Raw genomic sequence first — 23,762 nt, 5'->3', positions numbered from 1 at the left:
TCCTGTGCTAACACAGGGCTATCTGGCCACCATTTGCAGAACCCAGAATCTGTGGAGCCTGTACAGCGGGTGGGCTCAGTATGCAAAGAGGCAGAGGGGACAGGTTAGCGCATGTCCCTTTGCAGAATGAGAAAAGGTACCCACCCAGCTTTACAATACCGGCAACTCAGTGATTGGATGGCAGGAGAATTCCCACGCTTCGATAGGCTGTAGAGGGTTGTGAATGGGACCCTGAAACCCAGAAGAAGCCCTGCAGCCAATGGGGAGCACAGATTCCAAGCACCAAACCATCAGTGGCAAATTCAAATATGCTTTGTACTGAATAGACGCGAGCAGGCTTCAAAAATTTTGACTCAAGAATTCTTCTAAGTCCCACTTCTGAAGAATGTAGCGGTTGCGTCTGGCATTGCATGTCGAAATCAGTTCCAGGACTTTCGTGAGTACCTACCGGTCATTGGAAAGGGCTCCTACAGAGGTCATTTTTGAGAATTTCGATTAAAGGACAAGTTTTTTCATTAGCCACGTTCCCAGTAAGTGTGTTAACCCTGTAAATTGTGTTACATTGTGTGTATGTCTTTTCCTGAAATAAATTACAATTTATTTTACCTCCTTGCTTTGCTCAATCAATGATCCCGGTATAAAAAAGGTGTCTCCTGTGACAGAACGGGAGGAGGAGCAGATACCCGTAGGAAACTCCCCTTCTTGCTCTGGGCACGGGCTTTTCCCGACTTCTTAAGACAGGTTTGTACCATGTGGCCCTTCTCGCCACAGTAGAGGCACAATCCCAATGATCGCCAGTGCTGTTTCTCCCATTCTGTCAAACGCAAATTCCCCATTGCATGGGTTCCATTGGTTCTCCTGGTGTTTCATTGGAAGGAGCCTAAATAGGTGGAGTCAGCGGAAGGGACCGGAATCTGTGAGAACGATCCTACTCCTGAAGTCTCTCCATCATCCGACATGAAAAGGGCGATCAGTCCTTCCAGATCTGCGGATAGGTTCCTGTACGTCAATTCGTCCTTCAGCCTCTCCCCAATGCCCTGTTGGAAAGCAGCCTTCAAAGCCCCCTCATTACAATTGGTCTCTGCTGCCAGGGTCCTAAACTCAATAGCATATTGTCCTATAGTGCAACAGCTTGTTTTAAATGTCGTAGTGCAATTTCAGCGGAAGCCACACGGCCGGGGGTATCAAAGATTGTCTGGAAGGTTTGCATGAAAGCTATGGAATCATCCAACATGGGGGACCCTTTTTATAAAGAGGTGACGCCCAAGATAATGCTTCATCTGTGAGGGGCGAGAAGATAAATGACACTCGAGTGCAGAGGGTAGAGAAGGATGGTGGTTGTGTGTCGAACTGCACCTTTGCGCCGGTTCAAGAATCCTCTGCAAGCTGATGGAAGCCCTCTATAGCAGACAGGAGTCGGATCCGGGGCTCCCTTAGGACCACAGATACTGGTGCAGCGTCACGAGCTAAAGGCGTGGCATAGATGGGATCACCATGTGTGTACTGAGGTGTACAGGGTCTGCAGCGTAGCAGAGATTAAATCCAGGTTTTGATCCAGCATAGTTAGATGGGTGGCATGGGTTCCCAGAAGCTGGCACTGATGGGAAATGGTGTTCACTACCTCTGTGGGGTACATTGTGGGGCTTGTGCAATGTGTAACGTTGCTGACTGCAAATAGGATATGGACCCACAGAGCAGAGGTAGGGAAAATACACCGAACAAAGGCCTGGGATGCAAGGGTAATCAGGTACGTTCCGGGGTTGAGGCAGGCAGCAGACAAAGGGTAGTCAGGTCTGGTTTCGAAGTCATGGCAGGCAGCAGGCAAAGGGTAGTAAGGTCCGGTTCCGAGGTCGAGGCAGGTGGCAGACAAAGGGTAATCATTCTGGTTCCGAGGCAGAGACAGGCAGCAGGCAAACCAAAGGCAAAGGGGAGCTCAGACTGGACAAGGTAACCAGTACTTTGCATGAGAATAGACTAGTAGCAACTGTCTGCCTTTTAATGGCCAGAGGCAGCTGCTGGCAATGACAACCCCAGAGAGGCTGATTTCCTGTCATGGGAGTAAAGACAGAATTTTCAAGGAAGCAAGATGTCCCTGTTGGCTTCGGACCAGATGAGATCACTTCCTGTCAGTATTCATCCTGAATGTTCAGACAGATCCCTTATAGGCTGACACTTAAACCTACCAAGTGTTTAGTGGGTATGGCAGAGGTTCTGTATCTGGGGCACAGAGTGGGTGGAAGTCATCTCATACTGGAGCCGGCTAAGGTAGAAGCCATCATGCAGTGGCCAGTGCCCCAAACTAAGAAGCAGGTCATGGCTTTCTTAGGCACCGCTGGCTATTACAGAAAGTTTGTCCCACAGTATAGTGCCCTTGCCAAGACCCTGACTGACTTAACACATAAACGACTCTCGGTTCTGGAAGCCTGGTCTCTAGCCTGTGAGGAAACATTCAAGGAACTGAAGACAGCACTGGCTAGAGTGCTCTCATTCTGGCACCACTAGATTACACAAAGCATTTCCTTTGCAGACCAATGCCTCCGACTACGGTATTGGTGCTGTACTCAGCCAGGTGGGAGAGGAGGGGTGAACACCCCATTGTCTATCTGAGCAGGAAGCTGCTGCCCAGAGAAGTGGCTTATGCAACTATTCAGAAAGAATTCCTGGCCATTGTATGGGCACTCAAGAAACTACAGCCCTATTTGTATGGCAGGTCATTTACTGTGATCAATGATCACAATCTCCTAAGCTGGTTACAGAGGGTGTCAGGAGAGAATGGCATATTACTTCGCTGGAGCCTTGCCTTTCAGGAGTTTGACTTTACCATACAGCACAAGAAGGGTAGTGAGCATGGTAATGCCGATGGACTCTACCGACAGGACATCCCCAACGACCCAAAATCTTCAAGGACATCCAGGCTTGCGGAGCCACCTGATGAGGTGACTGCCCCAGAGCCTTCATCTTGAGGGGGGAGATGTGATGGGAGGGGATAACAAGGCTCTCTAATAATGATAAAGCCTATTTTGGTTACCCCTGTTCCATGTATAAGGGTCCCAGAGAGTCAGCTCTTGGACCCAGTAACATTGTATCACTGTATTATACTGTATGTATTAAAAGCATTTTTTGTGTTTTTCCCTTTCCGGGCATGCAATCAAGTCGGGATTGCTAGGGTATGAGTTTCATGGCAGGTTTTGCAGAGGAACCATTGACAGAATGTGCCTAGAAGCTTGGAGTCTGGAGTCGCCAGTTCCCCCCATCATGCCTGATTCTTGGATACATGTAGGCACATTGTCCCGGCAATACTTCACCTTGAAAACACAAGCACGACACACCAGGAGAATGAGGCACAGGGATAAAACATGTTTCCCTGTAACGGAGGGAATACCTAGGTTAAGGGGGGTACCCCAGCTATTGCCAAGGTGACCCAAAACCAGTATAAGGTTTGTGGGTGCCCCAACCGTATATAAGATTGAGGGGGTACTCTGAGTCCAAACTTAGTCCAAGGGAAAGTGTGTGGGGAATAAGGCAGATAGAAATAAAAATACAATATTTCTTCCTTTTCTGCCCATGTACCCAGAGACTCAGAAGTGTATTAAAATATACTTGAATATAATGTAATGTGCTTTTTACATTTGGAACTGATGTCCAAACAGGCTGCCCGAGGTAACCCATAGGCGCTGGTAAGTCTGCTGGATATAGGAGTTCAAAGCAACCAGAGGATGCCAAGAGGTCTGAATAGCATTTGGTCAGCAGGGAAAAGTGGAGTACCCGGTCCGGAGAGCAATGGCAGTCCTCCGGGATGCCACTTGTTCTGCCAGACATGGTGGAGGCTGCCCAGCGGGTGGCATTGAGCTACCCAGGGAGAGAGATGACAGACTTGCGCATGTCTCTTGGCTATTTCAGATTTCCCGCTGACCCAGCTTTTCTAGCTGGCTTGGCTCTGGTTAGCTGTTTAGGAAAGTTCACACGCGTTGATTGGCTGCTCAGGTTTGTGAATGAAACTGAAAATACTACAGTATAAGAATCAATGAGCCAATCAGATTCACTCTCTCTGGTAGTAAGAACGTGGGCGGCTTTTCAAAGTTGTTTCTGTGCGAATACAGTTGCAGAGAACCGGCTTTGATTTTGAGTCTGAAAAGCCTGCCAAAGACTAAGTCCAGCATTTTGCGCCACAAGTTCTCAGAATCGACCGTAGCAGTCATGGCTGGGATTTTATGACGATTTGAGTTCCAGAGATTTGGACTAACTCGCGGTCAGGACGGACCAAGTTCTCAGAACAGAACGTAGTGGTGGCGTATGGAATTTTATGGCGATTTTGGTTCCAGGAGATTCCGGGCTACAGTGGCGACCAACTTTATTCGAAGTTGGCTAGTTCCGCGAATTTCGGAATATCCCGGTGATGTGCGGTTTAGTAACGTTTTCTCCCGGAGTGTATTGCGTTATTTCGCGCCCGTGATTTAAGCATTTTATTCCCGCTGGCTGCAATACTGTAATGCCGTGTAAAAACGCATGGGGGCGTTTGCGAGCTGTTGTCTCTGAAGTCTAATACCTTCGCGTTTCAACCTACAGTACACAGTCTGTGCGTGCGCGCGCAGTAATAGTAAAATTGCATATTTAATTTTATTTTAAAGTACAGTACTGTACTGTACATGCTCGGATCCTGTTGGGGTGAAGTGAGGGGGTTCCTAACATCTGGGGGAAAATGAATTTAAATTCTATGGTGAGTACTGTCTTGTTGCCGTATTATTTTGGTGGGGCTGGCTGGGTACTTCTTTAGGGGGCTGACCATTACTGTACATTAAAACTTTTCTTTTTTTTTCCTCAGAAAAGAAAACGGCTAATGGGGGGATTTCGATGGATAATATTGTACTGTATGCTGATGTTTTCCGGCCGTACAGTATACTGTGTAATAAACCCGAATAAATAAAACTATGCATTTATTCTACATGTTCAGTATCGTGTCATTATTTGTCTTCTACAGTATACTGTACAGTGGTATACAGTGCCTAACATCAATGGGCAAAAAGAATTTTATTCCTAGGTGCCCTAGAACAGAAGTTCCCACGCCAATTGCCCGTGAACTTGACCGCGGCCCTAAGTAGTTCCCACGCCAATTGCGCGAATATAATGTAAAATAACCAGTTCTGTGGGTCTGAGCGGGTTGAAATTTACGTGGTCCTCATGCGGGAGGACCCTTGCCATAGTGGCAAAATATCAGCCTTCCAAGACCCCCGAAACCAGAGATACAAAAAGACAGTTTAAAAGCACATTACCAAAGTGGCTTTTTTTCTGCCATGCAATTCATGGCAGAAACCTGAACTTTAACATCACCCTGACTCCGTTCTGTTACCACGAGAGGGTCGCAATTTGCCGCAACTAGGACTACATGGTCACCGAATCTGAGCCCTCTAGGTCGAACAGAACCGGAGTTGTGGGTTCCAGGTTTCTGCTCATTCTGACTTAGCCGGTTCAAAGCTTTCTCCGCCATTGCGCTCAATGGTAGGACCCTCCTCGCTGGCGTGACCCTTTCTCGCCGCCATTACTGCTCGGACTCTGTTGGGGTCAAGTGAGGGGGTTCCTAACATCTAGGGGCAAAATGAATTGTATTTCTAGATGCCCTAGAACAGAAGTTCCCACGCCAATTGACCTAGTTCCCACGCCAATTGCCGTAGTTCCTACGCCAATTGCGTGACCAGGCAGTAAAAAAACAGTGCAGCAAGCCTCTACATTTGTTACACTGTCAAAGGAGCAAATGGAAACAATGTGAGGCAATTCAACATGGTCTTTTATTGGTGGAGTCAGTACAAAAACATTTATTTACAAATACTGTACAATGTTGAAACATTTAAAGTGCACAGCAATTCTAACCATCAACACACAATAATACATACTGCAGCCTTTATTAAATTCTTCTGCCACAAAACATTTTTGGTGCATGGGGCAAAGGGAGTTAAAGTGACTTGCTTTTTATGTACTGTATTTGGGGGTTGTCTTTGGGGGTTTATTCATCAAATTATTATGATGAACTGCCTTTTGAAATGACACTGCTGTTAACTATTTCAGCCACACACCTCCAGAGTTTTTAATCCCTCCCTAGCCAAGCGTCAATCGGCTGAGTCACCCTAGCCTACCATCCCCCTCTCTCCACTGGGTCATTGATCTTCTGCGTATTGCCATTGTGTTCTTAATCCGCCCATAGCCGAGCTACAAACACACAGCACGCCTGCGTCTAATCACACCATCCCCCTCCCCCAACCCTTAGAGGCCTGTTGTTTGAACGGTAACGCTTTGGAAAACCCCCTGTCGAATTTGAAATGTAAATATGATGTGCACAGCACTGTGAGAATTGAGAGTACACTGAGACAGTATTTCATCAGGGTGTGAAAATATTTGTCAGTCACTATGGTTTACAGTCACATGTTTTTAATACAATACAGTACATTCTTTAATATCTTTAAAATACAAATATATAAATCCTGTATATAAGTTTAGTGGCAAAATATCAGCCTTCCAAGACCCCCGAAACCGGAGGTACCAAAAGACAGTTTAAAGCACATTACCAAAGTGGCTTTTTTTCTGCCATGTAAGTCAATGGCAGAAACCTGAAATTTAACATCACCCTGACTCCGTTCTGTTGCTACGAGAGGGTCGCAATTTGCCATGCAATCCTGCCGCATCTAGGACTACATGGTCACCGAATCTGAGCCCTCTAGGTCGAACAGAACCGGAGTTGTGGGTTCCAGGTTTCTGCTCATTCTGACTTAGCCGGTTCAAAGCTTTCTCCGCCATTGCGCTCAATGGTAGGACCCTCCTCGCCGGCGTGACCCTTTCTCGCCGCCATTACTGCTGGGACCCTGTTGGGGTCAAGTGAGGAGGTTCCTAACATCTGAGACAGTATTTCATCAGGGTGTGAAAATATTTGTCAGTCACTATGGTTTACAGTCACATGTTTTTAATACAATACAGTACATTCTTTAATATCTTTAAAATAAAAATATATAAATCCTGGTATAAATCCTGGTAAAATATTTTATAAATAAATAAATAAAATAATTCATTGGTGCACTGTAGGGGTGGCTGTAAATGATTATGATTTGCAGGAAAGTGAATAAATATTTATTTTATTTTATCAGGAACCAAAAAATACAAATATAAAAATAATCAGGAATAATACATACAGCAATGCAGTCTTTATTAAGTTATTTTGGCAGCTTGAAATTGGATAACCATTTGGAAAACCTTTTGTAAAACATGGGGAAACATGAGTAATGCACATTTATAATAATATTATTTAATACTACAGTATATACAGTACAGTACTGTAATGTACAGTACTGTATAATATACTGTACTGTATATACTGTATAGTAAAATTATTTTTTCTTTAGTCTTTATCTTTTCCTCATTCTGTCTGCAGTACAGTACTGTAGTTCATTGAGAGAGGAGAGGTTTTGTGTACATCATTGCTGCTGTTTATATACTGTACATTTGACTGTACAAGAAGATTTGACTGGACACAACGCCCACATCCCCCTAGGCCACCGTTTTTCCTGGAACGACAAGAAAACCAAAAATTAGTGCAGTTACTGTACTGTATAATGGCAGAACTACTGTAGGTGGCTGGTGCAGCTTTCTCTGGAAAGAAAAAAAATGGGGCAGTTAGTAGGCAGTTACTGTAGTACTGTCAAACTAGTGTACTGTATACTGTACTGGAACTACTGTATACTCTGACTACTGTTATATTCTACAGTATGTACTGTAACCTAATGGCTGATGCTGCTCTCTCTGTAAAGAAAAAACTAACTACTGTATACAGTACTCTTACTATCTGGAAAGAAAAAATCTGTGCCATACTTACCTGTAACATACTGTACTTACAATACTACAGCACAGTACTACTTTCCTGATGCTTGCCAATTACGATGACAATGGGCAACACAGTGGCAATATGGTCTATATATTTATTGCAGCGTTCCACGGTGAGTACATCGTTCCAAAAACTCAGTATGCCTTTCAACAACTCATCCTTTTTGGAGGGTTTCGCCACTTTCCGGATATGGTCCTTCAGCTGATGCCAGACCATTTCGATCGGATTGAAGTCTGGCGACGTGTCATTGGAAAGAAAGGACAATTGGTTTAAGAGCTAAAAACAGTGGGGAACAAAAATGGGACACGGTCTACTGCACTTACTCCGCTGGCGTCTTCACCCAGTTGATGCCGCGCTCAAGGATATGCGCCGTTGACGCAGTGTGCTTGGGATCGTTGTCCTGGTAGAAGCGGTGATCATTGGGGATCTCGGGCACAATGTTGTCTTGGAAGAAAGCTTTATTCATGATTCCTATAGCAAGAAAAGAAAAGTGCTCAAAAAACTGCACAATAGTACAGTACAGTGCAAACGGTAAGGCAACACTAGTCAAGTACAGTGCATTAGGCGACATTATATTTGATAAATTTTACATTCAAAGATGACAATGCATACCGGTCCACGCCTAGAGATGGCACCCCACACATGCAGCTTCACAGGGTGTTTTGGCCGCGGTTTCAAAGATAAGCGGCCTTTTTTGTGGAACGCAAATCGTGCAAATCTCTCCAGCGACACAGTAGACTCATCAGTGAAGATGCAATCCTGGAAAGTCGCCCCGCTGTCCATCCATGCCTGGGCCTGGAGCACTCTTTTGATTTTGTTTGCGTCCCGTATCATGGGGGACACTCTGTAATGACAAGGAATAAAAAAAAATTGCGGCACAGTGCAGTACAGTTTGCTAAACAACACTTTTACCTCCTGTACTGTCCAGTACTAACCTCACACGTCCATATTTCCATCCAATGCTGCGTCTCATCTTCTTTATGCTGGTCTCGGATACAGTCAGATTGTGCTTTTTCCTGCAGAGTGTTTTTAACCCTTAATGCACTCCTCTCATCATTCTCCTCACTTATTTTGTCCAACAGAACAGTTGTCCCCCTACAATGTAAAGAAATTATATTGTTTTATTAATATGCAGCAATATAAAATGTATGTAACAAAATAAATATACTGTTGTAATATAAATATAAATATACAGTACATCCTATACAGTATATACCGTTGTAAGATTAATTGAAATATACAAAAAATGTATACTGCTGTACTATAAATATAAATAGACAAAATATATATACTGTTGTACTATAAATATTAATATGCAAAATAAATATACTGTTGTAATATAAATATAAAAACAGTACATCCTATACAGTATATACCGTTGTAAGATTAATTGAAATATACAAAAAATGTATACTGCTGCACTATAAATATAAATAGACAATATATATATATACTGTTGTACTATAAATATTAATATGCAAAATAAATATACTGTTGTAATATAAATATACAGTACATCCTATACAGTATATGCCGTTGTAAGATTAATTGAAATATACAAAAAATGTATACTGCTGTACTATAAATATAAATAGACAAACTACTGTACTGTATGTTGCAATATAAATCAACAGAAATAACAACAGTATTACAGTACATACAGAACTGTACTGTAGATGTACAGTACAGTTTTCTACTGTATATGTTTTTTTTGTTAAGTTTTATAAATATACTTACGCGTTTGTTACCCTTGGTGCCTTTTTCCGGTCTCTGTTTTTTCCTTGTGCATGATAGCTCACGGTGTTTAATGGCACAACGAGGCCAGAAGTAGCTAACCAGCATTGGATAGCAGCAATTCGGTGTCCGCTCGTGAACATCTCCTTAATTCGCATGCTGAGATCCTTTGAAATCTTTTTAACAGGCATTGCTGCGAGTGGAAAGAAATACAAATACAAGAATGTATTCGATGTTTAGTCGATGTGTATTCTATATGCAGTGAATCCACAAAATGGATGGTGTATTTATACGGTAATGACTCACACGCCCACTTTCAACACCTGTACCTGGCCGCCATGCATAAAAGGCACTTTGCATAGGCCACCACTCCATGATCTTTATCTGAACTTGCCCTTGTCCAGATACTGTACTGCATTGTGCCACCTGCTTCCATGGAGCATCCTCGGTTCTATGGACGCAAGAACCCTCTCACCTCTGCCGTGCCTGTCATGCTGAAAAGCGAAAGGCAGGAGCCGTTTCCACGCCAAGGGCAAAGCGACAGGCTAAGGCCAATAAAGAAAACCTTCTGCTGACCCCAAAGGTTAAGGGTTTTCTTAGATGTAAGCCTCATTATGTGAAGAAGATAAACGGTGATGTTCTCTCGACGCAGAACGAATGGCAGCCAACCCATAGGACCCGCAGACCACTTCCTCACATATGCTTTGACGACTCTGTTGTAGCTGTCCCGGAAATCTTCATCCTGTCTTCTCCACCCCCATCTTCTCCGGTTCCATCTGACGACGGGTCACTGTCTCCTATGCGCTTAGACGACTCTGCTTCTCACCCGGAAATCCAAAGGTCACCTTCTCCATCCCTCTTCGACGACGCTGCCGCTTCTCCTCTACCGGGTATCCACAGGTCACCTCCTCCACTCTCCATCGATGCCGCTTCTCTCCATGGAAACCCCATCTCATCCTCCGTTGCACCCATCCCCCCAGATGTCCAGACGCCATGCACAAGAAGCAGCTCGTTGGACCTGATGCTGAATGGGATAAGTGTGGATCTCCCCGGGAATTCTATTGTGCTGGCAAAGATAGATCTGCTTCTGGAGACCATGTTAAATGTGGAGCAACGGATGCTACAAATGGAGCAACGGATGGATCAACGGATGGAGAAGATAGAGGCTGACATTGCGGGCATACATTATTTGCTCAGTGCTAATGCCCCTGTTTCCCCGACGCCGGAGTATGTGACTCTAAACCATAGTGACTGACAAATATTTTCACACCCTGATGAAATACTGTCTCAGTGTACTCTCAATTCTCACAGTGCTGTGCACATCAGATTTACATTTCAAATTCAACAGGGGTTTTTTCCAAAGCATTACCGTTCAAACAACAGGCTTCTAAGGGTTGGGGGAGGGGGATGGTGTGATTAGACGCAGGCGTGCTGTGTGTTTGTAGCTCGGCTATGGGCGGATTAAGAACACAATGGCAATACGCAGAAGATCAACGACCCAGTGGAGAGAGGGGGATGGTAGGCTAGGGTGACTCAGCCGATTGACGCTTGGCTAGGGAGGGATTAAAAACTCTGGAGGTGTGTGGCTGAAATAGTTAACAGCAGTGTCATTTCAAAAGGCAGTTCATCATAATAATTTGATGAATAAACCCCCAAAGACAACCCCCAAATACAGTACATAAAAAGCAAGTCACTTTAACTCCCTTTGCCCCATGCACCAAAAATGTTTTGTGGCAGAATAATTTAATAAAGGCTGCAGTATGTATTATTGTGTGTTGATGGTTAGAATTGCTGTGCACTTTAAATGTTTCAACATTGTACAGTATTTGTAAATAAATGTTTTTGTACTGACTCCACCAATAAAAGACCATGTTGAATTGCCTCACATTGTTTCCATTTGCTCCTTTGACAGTGTAACAAATGTAGAGGCTTGCTGCACTGTTTTTTTTACTGCCTGGTCACGCAATTGGCGTGGGAACTAGGTCAATTGGCGTGGGAACTTCTGTTCTAGGGCATCTAGAAATACAATTCATTTTGCCCCTAGATGTTAGGAGCCCCCTCACTTGACCCCAACAGGGTCCGAGCAGTAATGGCGGCGAGAAAGGGTCACGCCGGCGAGGAGGGTCCTACCATTGAGCGCAATGGCGGAGAAAGCTTTGAACCGGCTAAGTAAGAATGAGCAGAAACCTGGAACCCACAACTCCGGTTCTGTTCGACCTAGAGGGCTCAGATTCGGTTTCCATGTAGTCCTTGTTCAGGCAGGATTGCATGGCAAATTGCGACCCTCTCGTGGCAACAGAACGGGGTCAGGGTGATGTTAAAGTTCAGGTTTCTGCCATTGACTTGCATGGCAGAAAAAAAGCCACTTTGGTAAAGTGCTTTTAAACTGTCTTTTTGTATCTCCGGTTTCGGGGGTCTTGGAAGGCTGATATTTTGCCACTATGGCAAGGGTCCTCCCGCATGAGGACCAGGTAAATTTCAACCCGCTCAGACCCACAGAACGGGTTATTTTACATTATATTCGCGCAATTGGCGTGGGAACTACTTAGGGCCGCGGTCAAGTTCACGGGCAATTGGCATGGGAACCTCTGTTCTAGGGCACCTAGGAATAAAATTATTTTTGCCCATAGATGTTAGGCACTGTATACCACTGTACAGTATACTGTAGAAGACAAATAATGACACGATACTGAACATGTAGAATAAATGCATAGTTTTATTTATTCGGGTTTATTACACAGTATATTGTACGGCCGGAAAACATCAGCATACAGTACAGTACAATATTATCCATCGAAATCCCCCCCCCATTAGCCGTTTTCTTTTCTGAGAAAAAACAAAAAGAAAAGTTTTAATGTACAGTACAGTACAGTAATGGTCAGCCCCCTAAAGAAGTACCCAGCCAGCCCCACCAAAATAATACGGCAACAAGACAGTACTTACTCACCATTGAATTTCCCATTCAGCTTGCGCCGGCGCCGGTCCACTGCCAGTCCAGCTTTCTTCATCATCCACGTCGATAGTTGGCAGCGGGACTAGTCCACCTGTAGTCAGCATGTGAGGTTGGAAATTGCTTAGGTACATGCAAGCTTCATCAAAACTGCACGCCAAATCCAGCTCAGCCTCAGGCTCAGGCTCAGGGTTGTCACTGACAGTGGGACCATCATTGGAAGCCGGTGCTGGTGCTGGTGCTGGTGCATTGCTTGGCAGCGACTGTCGCTTCTTAGTTGGTTTTAACACGACCCTTTGCCTTTTGCCGCCTCCATGATCATAGATACGGGAAAAATCCGGTGACACACACCAATACCCTCCAACGAATTGGGGCTCAATACGGTGAAAACAGGGGTCACTACATAACCTTTTCCTTACTGCACGCTTCCACGTATGAGGAGTTGGCGAAAATTTGTAAAAGTCATATTTTTCGATAAAATACTGATAAATTTGAGCAACTGTTGCCATCTTATCCTCTGTTGCACTAATCGCGGCCCATATCAAATACACATAACTTCTGTCAGGTTTTTGGAAAGCAGGCTGCACTTGAACACTCATGGTGGGTCTCTGCAGAATAGTGTAACACAAACTGAAACTGGTCTTTGTCTTTCTTTAATATGAAAAGCCTAAATTGATACATTTTTGCAACATCTTCCTTCAGTCTCAAGGCCAAGGCCAAGTTACAATAGCACACAGTGGTACGGTATCTTTTTTTAAAGAAACACCTGCAAGCCGACACATTACTGATTCAGCGCATTACAAGTCATGAATTTCTGCCATCTGGCGGACACGCGAAGCATTGCAGCCTATTAAAATCCGAACCATTATCAATAAACACATCAACCGCGCGTCAGCCAGGCATGACCCTGGCTGGGAGCCCGGCATGCTCCGGGTGAACAGCGTGGCATTCCAGGAACATGCCAGGTACAAGCCGTTGATTACTTCGAATAAAAGCTGCCGGAGCAGTAAGTCAGGGAAAACTCTCCCATAGAGTTCCCAGCACCTAGGAAAGTCTAGTTTTCAACCCCAGTCCCAAAGTAAGTGTGTCTTTTTGTCTGGATTTTGTGTATCATTGTGTGTAAGCACATTTTTGCTGAATAAACTACAATTTATTTCATTACCTTGTTTTGCTCAATGAAAATCCTGGTAAAAAGATGTAAATAACCTGGTCTCCCATGAAAATGATCAAGTCCCTTATTGATCCATCTGCCAGCTAAATAAAAGTGAACAAATACCATATTCATCCAATATAATGTGCACCCCAAAACCTTTCCCTAATTCCCCCTATGGCTCATAACCACTTTGTAAACCAAACAAATGCAAAAACTGTAGAGAATTAAAGTAGAGCCGCAAAAGAAACTTGATACTGGGACATTGATTCACGAATTCCAACAATTTTACAGGCTTGATACCCATAGTTTTACTTGCTATATATCTATACATTATGATTACATATTATACATTTATGCACTATCTTAGATTATTGGTTTATCGATAGAGATGTATTATTGCTCCGCGATAGATTGAGGAAGAGAGAATGGAGCTGGCACTTTAAAAGCTCAATCAAAGCAGAATTAATGATCTCTGCAGAGGGAGAAAACTGCCAGTTTTTGGAGCCAAATGCCCTGTTCTTTCTTCCCCGCTTTCTCTTTCCATGGTCATTTTCCTTTAGTTTCCTTTAGTGACATAAATAACGATACTTAAAAAAGATAGAAGATGGAAAGGCTGACAAGGTCTGAGATGCAATGCCTGGTGGGAGCTAGAGAATCCACTCCAGATTTCATGATCAACCTGGCTTCCACTTTCTAGATTGAGGCAATGAAATGTACAGCACGTTTCTTTTTCTGCCTCTCTCAGCCTCACTGTGTCTGTCTCCGGGATTTTCAGTCTTCGTAATTTAACAGACATTGGCAGGCTCAGCCAGCTTGTGCTAAACAGAAGTTCCCCCTACTATGCACACTACCCAGACACAGGCTTACATATCCCTAGACCAGCACATACAGTGTACACATACACAGCAGTGTCCAGCCAGGCGAACACAGTTTAGCACAGACACAGCTCCTTGCAGTCAGCATCCTTGCCTACTGCTAATCTGCAGCACACTCCTCACTTGACATTTCCCTCTGGAAGGAAGCAAGGGGCTTCTGTGTTTAACTGCAGCGGTGGAATATTGAAAAGTTTTTCCTCTGCGGTTAGGAGTAGCTGAACACGGGGGGGGGCTTTCTGCTTCTGTCGCCTTCTACACCTTGTTGGATTGGGAGTCATTGATTTGGTATCGCCGTGGAAATAACGTACGTGGAGGTAATTTGGGCAAGAAGAAAGTCGGGTTTTGGGAAATATCGAGTTGGATTGCTGTTTGCACCATGTTTTGGATGGAACCTCTGCTTTTCTGGGTAACTGTGTTGCTGTCACTTTGCACCGGGGCTGATGTGAAAGCTCGTAGCTGCAGTGAGGTCAGACAAGCGTACAGTGCTAAGGGATTCAGCCTGGTCAGTGTCCCTTACCAAGAGATAGCAGGTAAGAAAACCCTTCTATCGCTCAGCAGACCGCAGCTCATTCATTTTACCCTACATTTCACACTCCTTTTCTCTTTCACTTTTTGGACGGCTAAATCTCAAGGAGAGAAATATTGATTAGCTGTGCTGATAACGCTGATTCCAAACACAATTGGTTTGCATTATTTTGATGATGCTGTGACCTTTGCCGTTCATACTTAGAGCCCCAGATGTGTGGCTCAGATCAGGGTATCATTGACAATCAAATGGAGGCACAGAGTGGATGTGGATATTGAACAGGAACTTCCACTGCTCTGACATTCATTCTTATTACCTTTGGCACTATTATATACTGTAAATCCACATATAATTTATTGGTGGAATTAAACGTGATTTTCTGCGCCTTGTTATTACTATGAAAATGCACGTGTATCAATAGTTTAATATAACACAACTAAAGGGGCTGTACTGTATGTTTAGGAAACTTAGCACAGTTGTTAATCACATGGAGTCAATACTCTACCAGCACGACTGATTTTAGCTGAACACGAGACATGCTGAGTATCTGCTGTTAAAAAAAAAATACTTCTTATAGGAGTTTCTTGAACACAGTATAACCGTATCTCTATGAATTCGCCATTCTGTAGGCAAAAGGGGTCATGCTTTAAGGAAGATCATGTTTAGATTGGACTTTCAACAGAATTTGTGGCTTTTGTTCTCAATTTCTGCATCAGTTTTGTACCATTTGTTACATATAGTAAAATACATACTCTGTTGAAGAAGTGGTCTAAAATGTAAATTCATTGATGTGATTATTCCCTTATGTGTAATATAGTATTTGTAGACTAAAATACTGTGCAGTATTAACGTGTAATATTAACCTGTGTACTGTAGTTTACTTGCAAATATGTGCTTTGTATCTATTTTTTTTACCAGGGAATAGGCTCAGGATGTGGACAAGTGATGATGATGTCCTCACACATACCTTGCTGTCAATTGTTCCTTGTACAGTATCTTGCATTCAAACACTCACAACATAGTACAGTAGTGAGATAAATGAAATGTGCTCTGCAGAGATAATCTTCGAGCTATAAATGTAACCCCATGTTCATAACCTATAGGTGTTGTTCTGTACAGTATATAGTCTGAAATGTACTGTAAGTTTTTCCACAAAAAAAATGTCAGACTGCTGTTAAACTGCTCAGGTTGAAAAATGTCTGAAATGCAGGAATTCAGTTCACCTATTGTCTTTATTAAAGATTGTCTCATTTTGGATGATGTTTGGGAAGGCTTTGGATATTGCTAGGGTTTATGGAAAACTGAATGATATGTGGAATTGAAACATATCAAAATATGTTTTCCAACCAAACTGAATGTTTCATATTTCACAACAATGGCAGAATAAGAAAGAATGAGGCTCTTAGCTCTCCTTAATTGTATTCACATCTGCAATATATATATATATATATATATATATATATATATATATATATATATATATATATATATATATATATATATATATATATATATATATATATATATATATATATATATATATTACTTTGATATTCCAGTGATCACTAACTCCATGTAATAGTCCATCAGGATCACTAGTTAGATGTTGTTAATATAGTATTGTATGTTTTCCAAAGTTACAGCTTTAATTGTCTTGTCTGATGATTAAACCTTTAGTTGAAATGTTACAAAGTTATTTGCACAATATACTTTCTTAAATATCGTTTGAAGTTGAAATTAAAGAAAACAATTTTTAGTGTTGATAAAAATTTGAAACAAACTGTTTTATGCTGCCTGCAGTGATCATGCCTATCTTTTTATGTAGCACTCAAACTATATTCAATAGAACCCAATATCTAACCAGATCCAGCTGTTAAAGCACCATATTATTACATCAGTAGCATACTCAACATGTTTTACATTTATTTGTATCCCTTCTTGATAGTGAATTACTTGAATAATCGTTATTATAGACCGGACTAATTTCACCATCTCTTGTTAAACTTATGTTAACCATGTTAACATTTCTCACTATTTAAACATCTTACTTTTAAGAATAACTTTATTTTATTTCCCCCAAATATTACTGAAAGAGCTTCACAATTACAAAACATAACATGTTACCCAGCACTCTACATATAATGCTACAGGACCCTCCCTGTCTCGACAAGCTTACAATCTATGTTTGGTGCCTGGGGCGATGGGAGATAAAGTTAATTTGTACAAGGTCACAAGGAGGTGGTATCAAAACATGAACCAGGCTACCCTGCTGTCTATGTTTTCAGTTTCAGCGCCTTGACTCGCTGAACCATATCAGCTGTGATCTGTACTATCATTAAAGTATGTATAATTAATTGTATTGAAATTATTAATCCCAAGGTGAATTTAGACTGTTTTTAAAAATGTTTTAAGGAAATGCTTAGTAGCTGCTAAAATACTAAATTAATGTTCCCTTTTTTAGCGCCAGTATTCTGGAAATGTCAACATATCCAGAACTAAACATGCAGCACTTGTGTACAATTGACATATTCCTGTAGAGAGTTTCTCAAACTCTTAAAATATTTTGGGTGTTGAGAAGTATTCTATGCATAATACAGTTTGCCTGTTTGCACTTTGATGGATGAACTTTGAGAAAAAAGGCCTCATTGTGTGTGCGTGCTCAGGCATCAAGGATAAACTCTTGTAGGGAATGACTGCGCACACCCTGTTACAATTTTTTGGTGTTATATCATGACCAAAACTGTCTTGGAAAGGAAAAGTTTTTTTTCCCTAATAAATTAATAGCTTTGTAAAACTTTAGTTTGAAATGTTGTTTTTGGATGGAACTCATCAGTAATTTCTTAATCATAACTGAGGTATTGTAAAAATGTTTAATTAATTTTTTCACCATTTAAAACAAAGCAAATTACTACTCATATATAACTAAGTAAAAAGTGATAGCTTGAGATAATTTCCAGCACAATAGAAGAAAGTGGTCTGGTATACAAAGGGAGAAAATGTCTCCCTTCCTACCGGGGCTTCTGGGTGCCATTGGTGCTTGTTACCAAAACACATTCAGAGGTGTTTCAGACTGGATAACAAAAGTGAGTAGTGTATACACTCTCCCCATACCCAAGTATTAGCTAAATTAACCAGAGAAGGGGTAGTGTATCAAAGTTACCCTTTTAACAATGAGTCTGGTATTTACATAGTATCACTTTTATAAATTGTGTTTTTATGAATCCTATTGCACACATTTTGTGTCTAAAGTTTGAGGTTTTAGTATGACAAAGTCTGTGTGAAAAATAGACCACCTTAAACCAATCTAAGGAACAAGTATTATTTACCACATGTATTCATTATTGAATGTCGAGTTCTGAAACCCCTTCACATCAAGTAGCCAGTAAATGAGGAAATTCATTGTAAATTTACAAAATAGTGGTATTTATTTTGCCCTTTATTTTGAACGTATTATTGACAAATTGCTTTATATCTTTAGTACATAACATTATTGTTATAGTTATTTCTGTTCCGTGCCCACATATTCTGCAATACTGTACAGTGGGAATACAGATTTAAGTATATTACAGGAACAGAATGTCAGACAAATAAGGACAAACAGATACAAAAGGTAATGAGGGTTTCTGATCCTGAGAGCTTACACTCTAGATGGAGTAAGTGTAATTTACTATCAATAACCCATATATATTTTGAAGCAACGATCATGTTGGATACTTTTTTTAATAATCAATGTTGATCTGTATGAATTATGGCAGTACATATCGAACTATATATATATATAGTTCAAACCAATTGGTCTCATTCAAACCAACAGGTCTCAACGTACCCAGTGTGTAAATCCAGAAGGACTCCCTTCTGCACAGGGTCCGGAACCTATCACCTCGCAAAATATAGGGAGGTATCTGTTCCAGACCCATAACAGTTAGGAGCCCTGGGTTTTGGTTGTGGTTTTGAAAAAACAGTATGTGTAGTCATACCCCTGGCAATACTCCTCCTATGTTCCAGAAATCTGACAATACCAGGAAGGATAGTCCTCCCATTGTATTGAATGCCACAAGGGCAGCTTAACATGTACACCACATGTGTCGTCTGACATTCAGTGTGTCCCTTAACCTTGTGGATGCTTCCGTTTTTATGTGACTTAAAATAGTCACTTAAATGTATTTGTTGTAGTGTATGTCTTCATTTATATAGTGCCATTAATGTACATAGTGCTTCACAGTAGTAATACGCGACAATCATATAAAGAACAAATATAAATAACAGGTCATGGGAATAAGTGCTTCAGACATAAAAGTAACATTTAGGAAGATGAGTCCCTGCTCCGAGGAGCTTACAATCTAATTCATTTGTTGACACATTATGCATCTAGGCCACCTGCACCTAAAATTACCATTAACCGTTGTTATATTAGTGGTTTTTACATTTCTCATTTTACTCGGTGCTATCAAGTTTATGATGTTTGTGCCTTTCTTGTAAACTACTAATGCATAACTTGGGAGAATCCCACCAAGGTATGGATCACATTTTAAGACTTTTCAATGTGTGTTGAGTATTTTTGTGATCTTATTTGATACAGTGTTGTATTTGGCAATGAATTTCGGTGTTCCAAACCCTGAACTATTTTTGGACTTTGCACCCATCTGCGACCTTGAAATCCTTTTTGTAGACATTCTTGTGCTCGATTGACCCATTAGATCATCTATCTTTTTGGAACTAATCTTCAGAAATGACTCTTTAATAATAGATTCCTCATACCCCTTTTCCAGAAAGCGATCCCCCAGTACCTTAGACTGCCAACAAAATCAGTCTCCACTGAGCAGTTTCTCTTGATTCTGCTGAACTGACTCAGTGGGATGTTGTTCAACCACTAATGATGGTGGCAACTCCTAGCGTGTAGATAACTGTTTGTGTATGTTCTAGCTCCCTTTGTGAGTGTCCTACCTCATTTTTTTTATTCTGGTAATAAATGTTTTATAGGCACGCGTTTCTCTTTTCTCTCTCTTAATATATATATATATATATATATATATATATATATATATATATATATATATATATATATATGTACACCACATGTATGTATCTCGAAAGCTCATACAAATAAAAGCATTTCGTTAGCCACAGAACGGTATCATCTATTTATTTTTTGATTATTGAAGCTCGGCTAACACGATACTGATACCTCTACATGTATATATATATATGTATATATCTACATAAATATGTAAATACATTAACCAAAATAATAGTCCAGTATAAATAAAGAAACAGCACATTTCAGGGAATCAATACAAAAAAAGTGTATTGAGCAAAAAAAAGGAAGAAAAGAAGAGAATCAGGACACATCAAATTTCAAAATGAAGTGAATTTATTCATCCAGTATGTCGGCCTTTCTCAAGTGTTAACACTTGAGAAAGGCCGACATACTGGCAGAAATGTCGATTCCTTGGCTGAATAAATTCACTTCATTTTGAAATCTAGTGCCCTGATTCTCTTCTTCCATATTCATTTGGATTATCCCACAGGTTTTCACTGGACCAGGAGCACTGGTAACTGTATCACTAAAATTATTTACTTATGGTGTGCAGCATCCACTTACCTTACTCATATTGAGCACAAAAATAACATTTAAAAAGTCACATACTGTACATATACTGTAACTATTGCCTAACATCTTGAATTCAGACAGTGCCACACTTTTGTCTTGTTTTACAGTACTAACTGACTTGTGATCAGGCAACAAACAAGTCTAGCACTTTGTTAAAAGCTCAGGACATTTTTTATGAGTGCATTAAAGAATATATTTTTGTCATTATTATACCACTTGAATCTCATTAAATGTCAGATTCTCGAAAAAATGTAGATACGCAGAAATGGCACCTTTTAGTAATCAACAATCAAAGCTTTTTGGGATAATTTAACTGGAAAATAACTACTTGTCTTTTTCTTTGAATTTCTTGAGTATTTAAGAATAATGCATTCAGTGTCACTGAAGTAGCTGTACATTTATATTTTTATTTACGTAGTACCTGTATGCTAGCAAAACACATGGATTATTTGTTTAAAAGAGACCAGTAGAGAATGTAGGAGAAAGGAAATAGAAGTGCGCAGGGATCAAGGAGTGAATGGAGAAGAAGAAAGAGATTGGTGTCTAAAGGAAAGCCACTGGGGTAGAGTGCAGTGACCTTAATTGCAGCAAATGTAATATTTTGGAAATGTGACAGATTATATGTATGCATCATTAAAGGAAACAATATTTCCTTGTGACATCGTATAAAGTCAAAATCCCCAAATTATAACAAGTGTATCTCGATAATCATGTAATTGTTCTTAAAAATGTGAAAGATATTAATTATACTTAAAATAAAAAATTAGAAGATGTAAATATTGTGATGTACTCAGTGAGAATGAGTTTGAAGGGAGGTATATAGGGCATAGCACTTTCCTGAGTGAGTATCCTCTCCCCTCACCTGGGCACTAATGAATTGACTGCAGTATAAAAAGCAGGTCAAACACCTCCTTGTGTGCTGCTGTGCTGATCTGGAAGCCCACATGCTGACAGCCTCAGTGAGAGAGGTGCAGGGAGAACTGTGGTCTGTATACAGGTCAGGGTTCAGAGTGGTAAAAGAGTTTAGTTCTCCCACGATTAGTAAGTAACTGAAATGTATCAGTTAGACCTCCAAGTGCAGTTAGGTCCTTTTTGTTTTATGTATCCTTGTTTTGCCCTGTAAATAAACCCTGTTAAATTAATCCTACATTTTCCCTCCTTTAATACGGCACAAAAGACCCTGCAATTGTAACTGAGACATCACACTATCCATAAATAGACCATGAACAATCAGAAAGAGTAAAAAGGATATGTAGTGTCCAAAACAGGTAAATATACAGTAGGTAAATCTGTCAACCTTTAGCAAATCCAGTGAAATTGGAGACATTGGCAGCTTGCCAAAAGATACACCTCATCCAAGTATAAATCTAAAAAACAAACGAAGGACGTGCATGCTCAACAGTGTCAACAAGTAACACATTAATTTAATAAAAGCACCTGGTAAAATATGCACTCACAAGTTGAGAGTAAAATAACCCACTAAATGAAACAGGTTACCAGCCAGCACAGAGTAGAGGGGAGAGCAGCAGGGATTTCTTGAATAAATCTGTGTTTCACAGAATGCCTGGAATCAGTATATTCACGCTATGCAGGATTACATTAATCCATCCCACAAGTGGAGAAACCTCGGTTTACAGCAAGATAGCGTTCCTTTCCATCCCTCTTATTCTTCTCCAAATAAAATGACCTCAGCAGGGCTGGAGACGTGACCCACCATAGCATGATGCGTTTCTTCAGAGGGAGTGTCCACAGGTTTAACCAAAGCGTCTTAAGTAGTCCTTGGTTGTCTACAAGCATATTCCAAGTGTGATGATTGTTATTAATGAACTGCACTGTATATATCAAATGTAGCACCTTTGCTCCCACCTTAAGTGAGATAATAGAGCTACCGTGTATTCTGGTGCGGTGAATTCCTGTGAGGTTGAACAGAAGTCCTTGAGAACTCTGCGGTGGTATAGGGAGACATCAGGTCAGGCTCTCAATACTGATCATTCGTAGCACAGCGCCTCCAGCCGATAAGGATACTGGTGCAGCTAAGATGGTCCACACTGGCAACTCAGATTGTGCCCAGTCAAGTAGCCACAACATATGGGTTCAACTGGGTCTTTATTAGCAGCATACATGTAGCAGCATACACGTAGTCATGACAGGCATATTCCCATAAGTAGTACCCACAGGGCTTAAGGCTCTGTGGGCCCCTTCTCAGCTCCTTTACCCTCCTTTACCCACTTCCCTCCCCCTACGGGGGGAGGGAAGTGAACCTCTGACTTCTGGGAGAGTATCAGCTTATGTACCCCAGGGGAGGGGCTAGTAACCCTGCCCCATAACAGGGCAGGTCCGATACTGACAGGCATCACATCATGGGCATGTGATCCTCCCATGGGATGACACTCTCTGGTTGTTGTTAGGCAGCCCCTGGATACAGCAATAGTGTAGCCAGGCTGCAACAATAAGCTAGGCCTCCATGAGAGATCTTATGCCCCACATTGCCTGTGTCTAACAGGACTTATACTGTTAGGGCCAAAGGAAAGATAATAGCCAGAGTCCTAGGCTATAAAAAAGTAAACTGGTTGCTCCGCCTTACATGAAAAAAAAAATTCTCAGATCTTCAGTATCTGTGTTGTATATTTATTATAGATGTAACGGTGCTTCCCCCACCCTCTGGGAGATTCTGCCATTACTACATATGTGGTGCATGATACCTTCTGGTAACAGGAGGGCTGAGCTGTCCACCGATGGTAGTGGGGACACAGGATCAGGTTTCTGGTTACATTACCCACGTGGTTCTCTAGCATTGTAGCGCCTCCATCTGTTGTAGGCTCCAAGTGGTGGAGATCATCACCTCTCTCCCCAATAAGATCACACACTAGGAGGGAGTATAACAACAGGAATGGTTTATTCTCTCACTCTGTGCAGCACAGTACACGGCAGGGTTCTGCCCAATGCAGCAACTGCCAGCTACTCACTGAAGGTTGGTGACTACAGGCCAAGGGCACCTGCAGCAGTCCAAGCTCTTCCCTGCCCCGCTAGCAGGGGCAGAGGTATGGTA

At 41.6% G+C, this 23,762-nt stretch overlaps 1 protein-coding gene across 3 annotated transcripts in view; it reads left to right on the top strand.

The window, feature by feature from the left end:
• The first annotated feature begins 14,279 nt into the window (after window positions 1-14,279).
• GPC6 (glypican 6) overlaps window positions 14,280-23,762 on the top strand; it is a 1,577,578-nt gene continuing 1,568,095 nt past the window's right edge. For 2 of the 3 annotated variants that reach the window (XM_075590866.1, XM_075590865.1), the window contains exon 1: window positions 14,280-15,106. In XM_075590866.1, coding sequence (XP_075446981.1) covers window positions 14,953-15,106 — 154 coding nt within the window. In that variant the 5' untranslated portion in view covers window positions 14,280-14,952. The remainder of the gene's footprint in view (window positions 15,107-23,762) is intronic. The other variant, XM_075590869.1, reaches the window with a different exon arrangement.

Source organism: Ascaphus truei, chromosome 3 (assembly GCF_040206685.1).
Source record: "Ascaphus truei isolate aAscTru1 chromosome 3, aAscTru1.hap1, whole genome shotgun sequence".
Classification (NCBI taxonomy): Eukaryota; Metazoa; Chordata; class Amphibia; order Anura; family Ascaphidae; genus Ascaphus; species Ascaphus truei.
The sequence above is the reverse complement of the archived record's forward strand: the minus strand, read 5'-3'. Positions and strand labels throughout refer to the sequence as shown.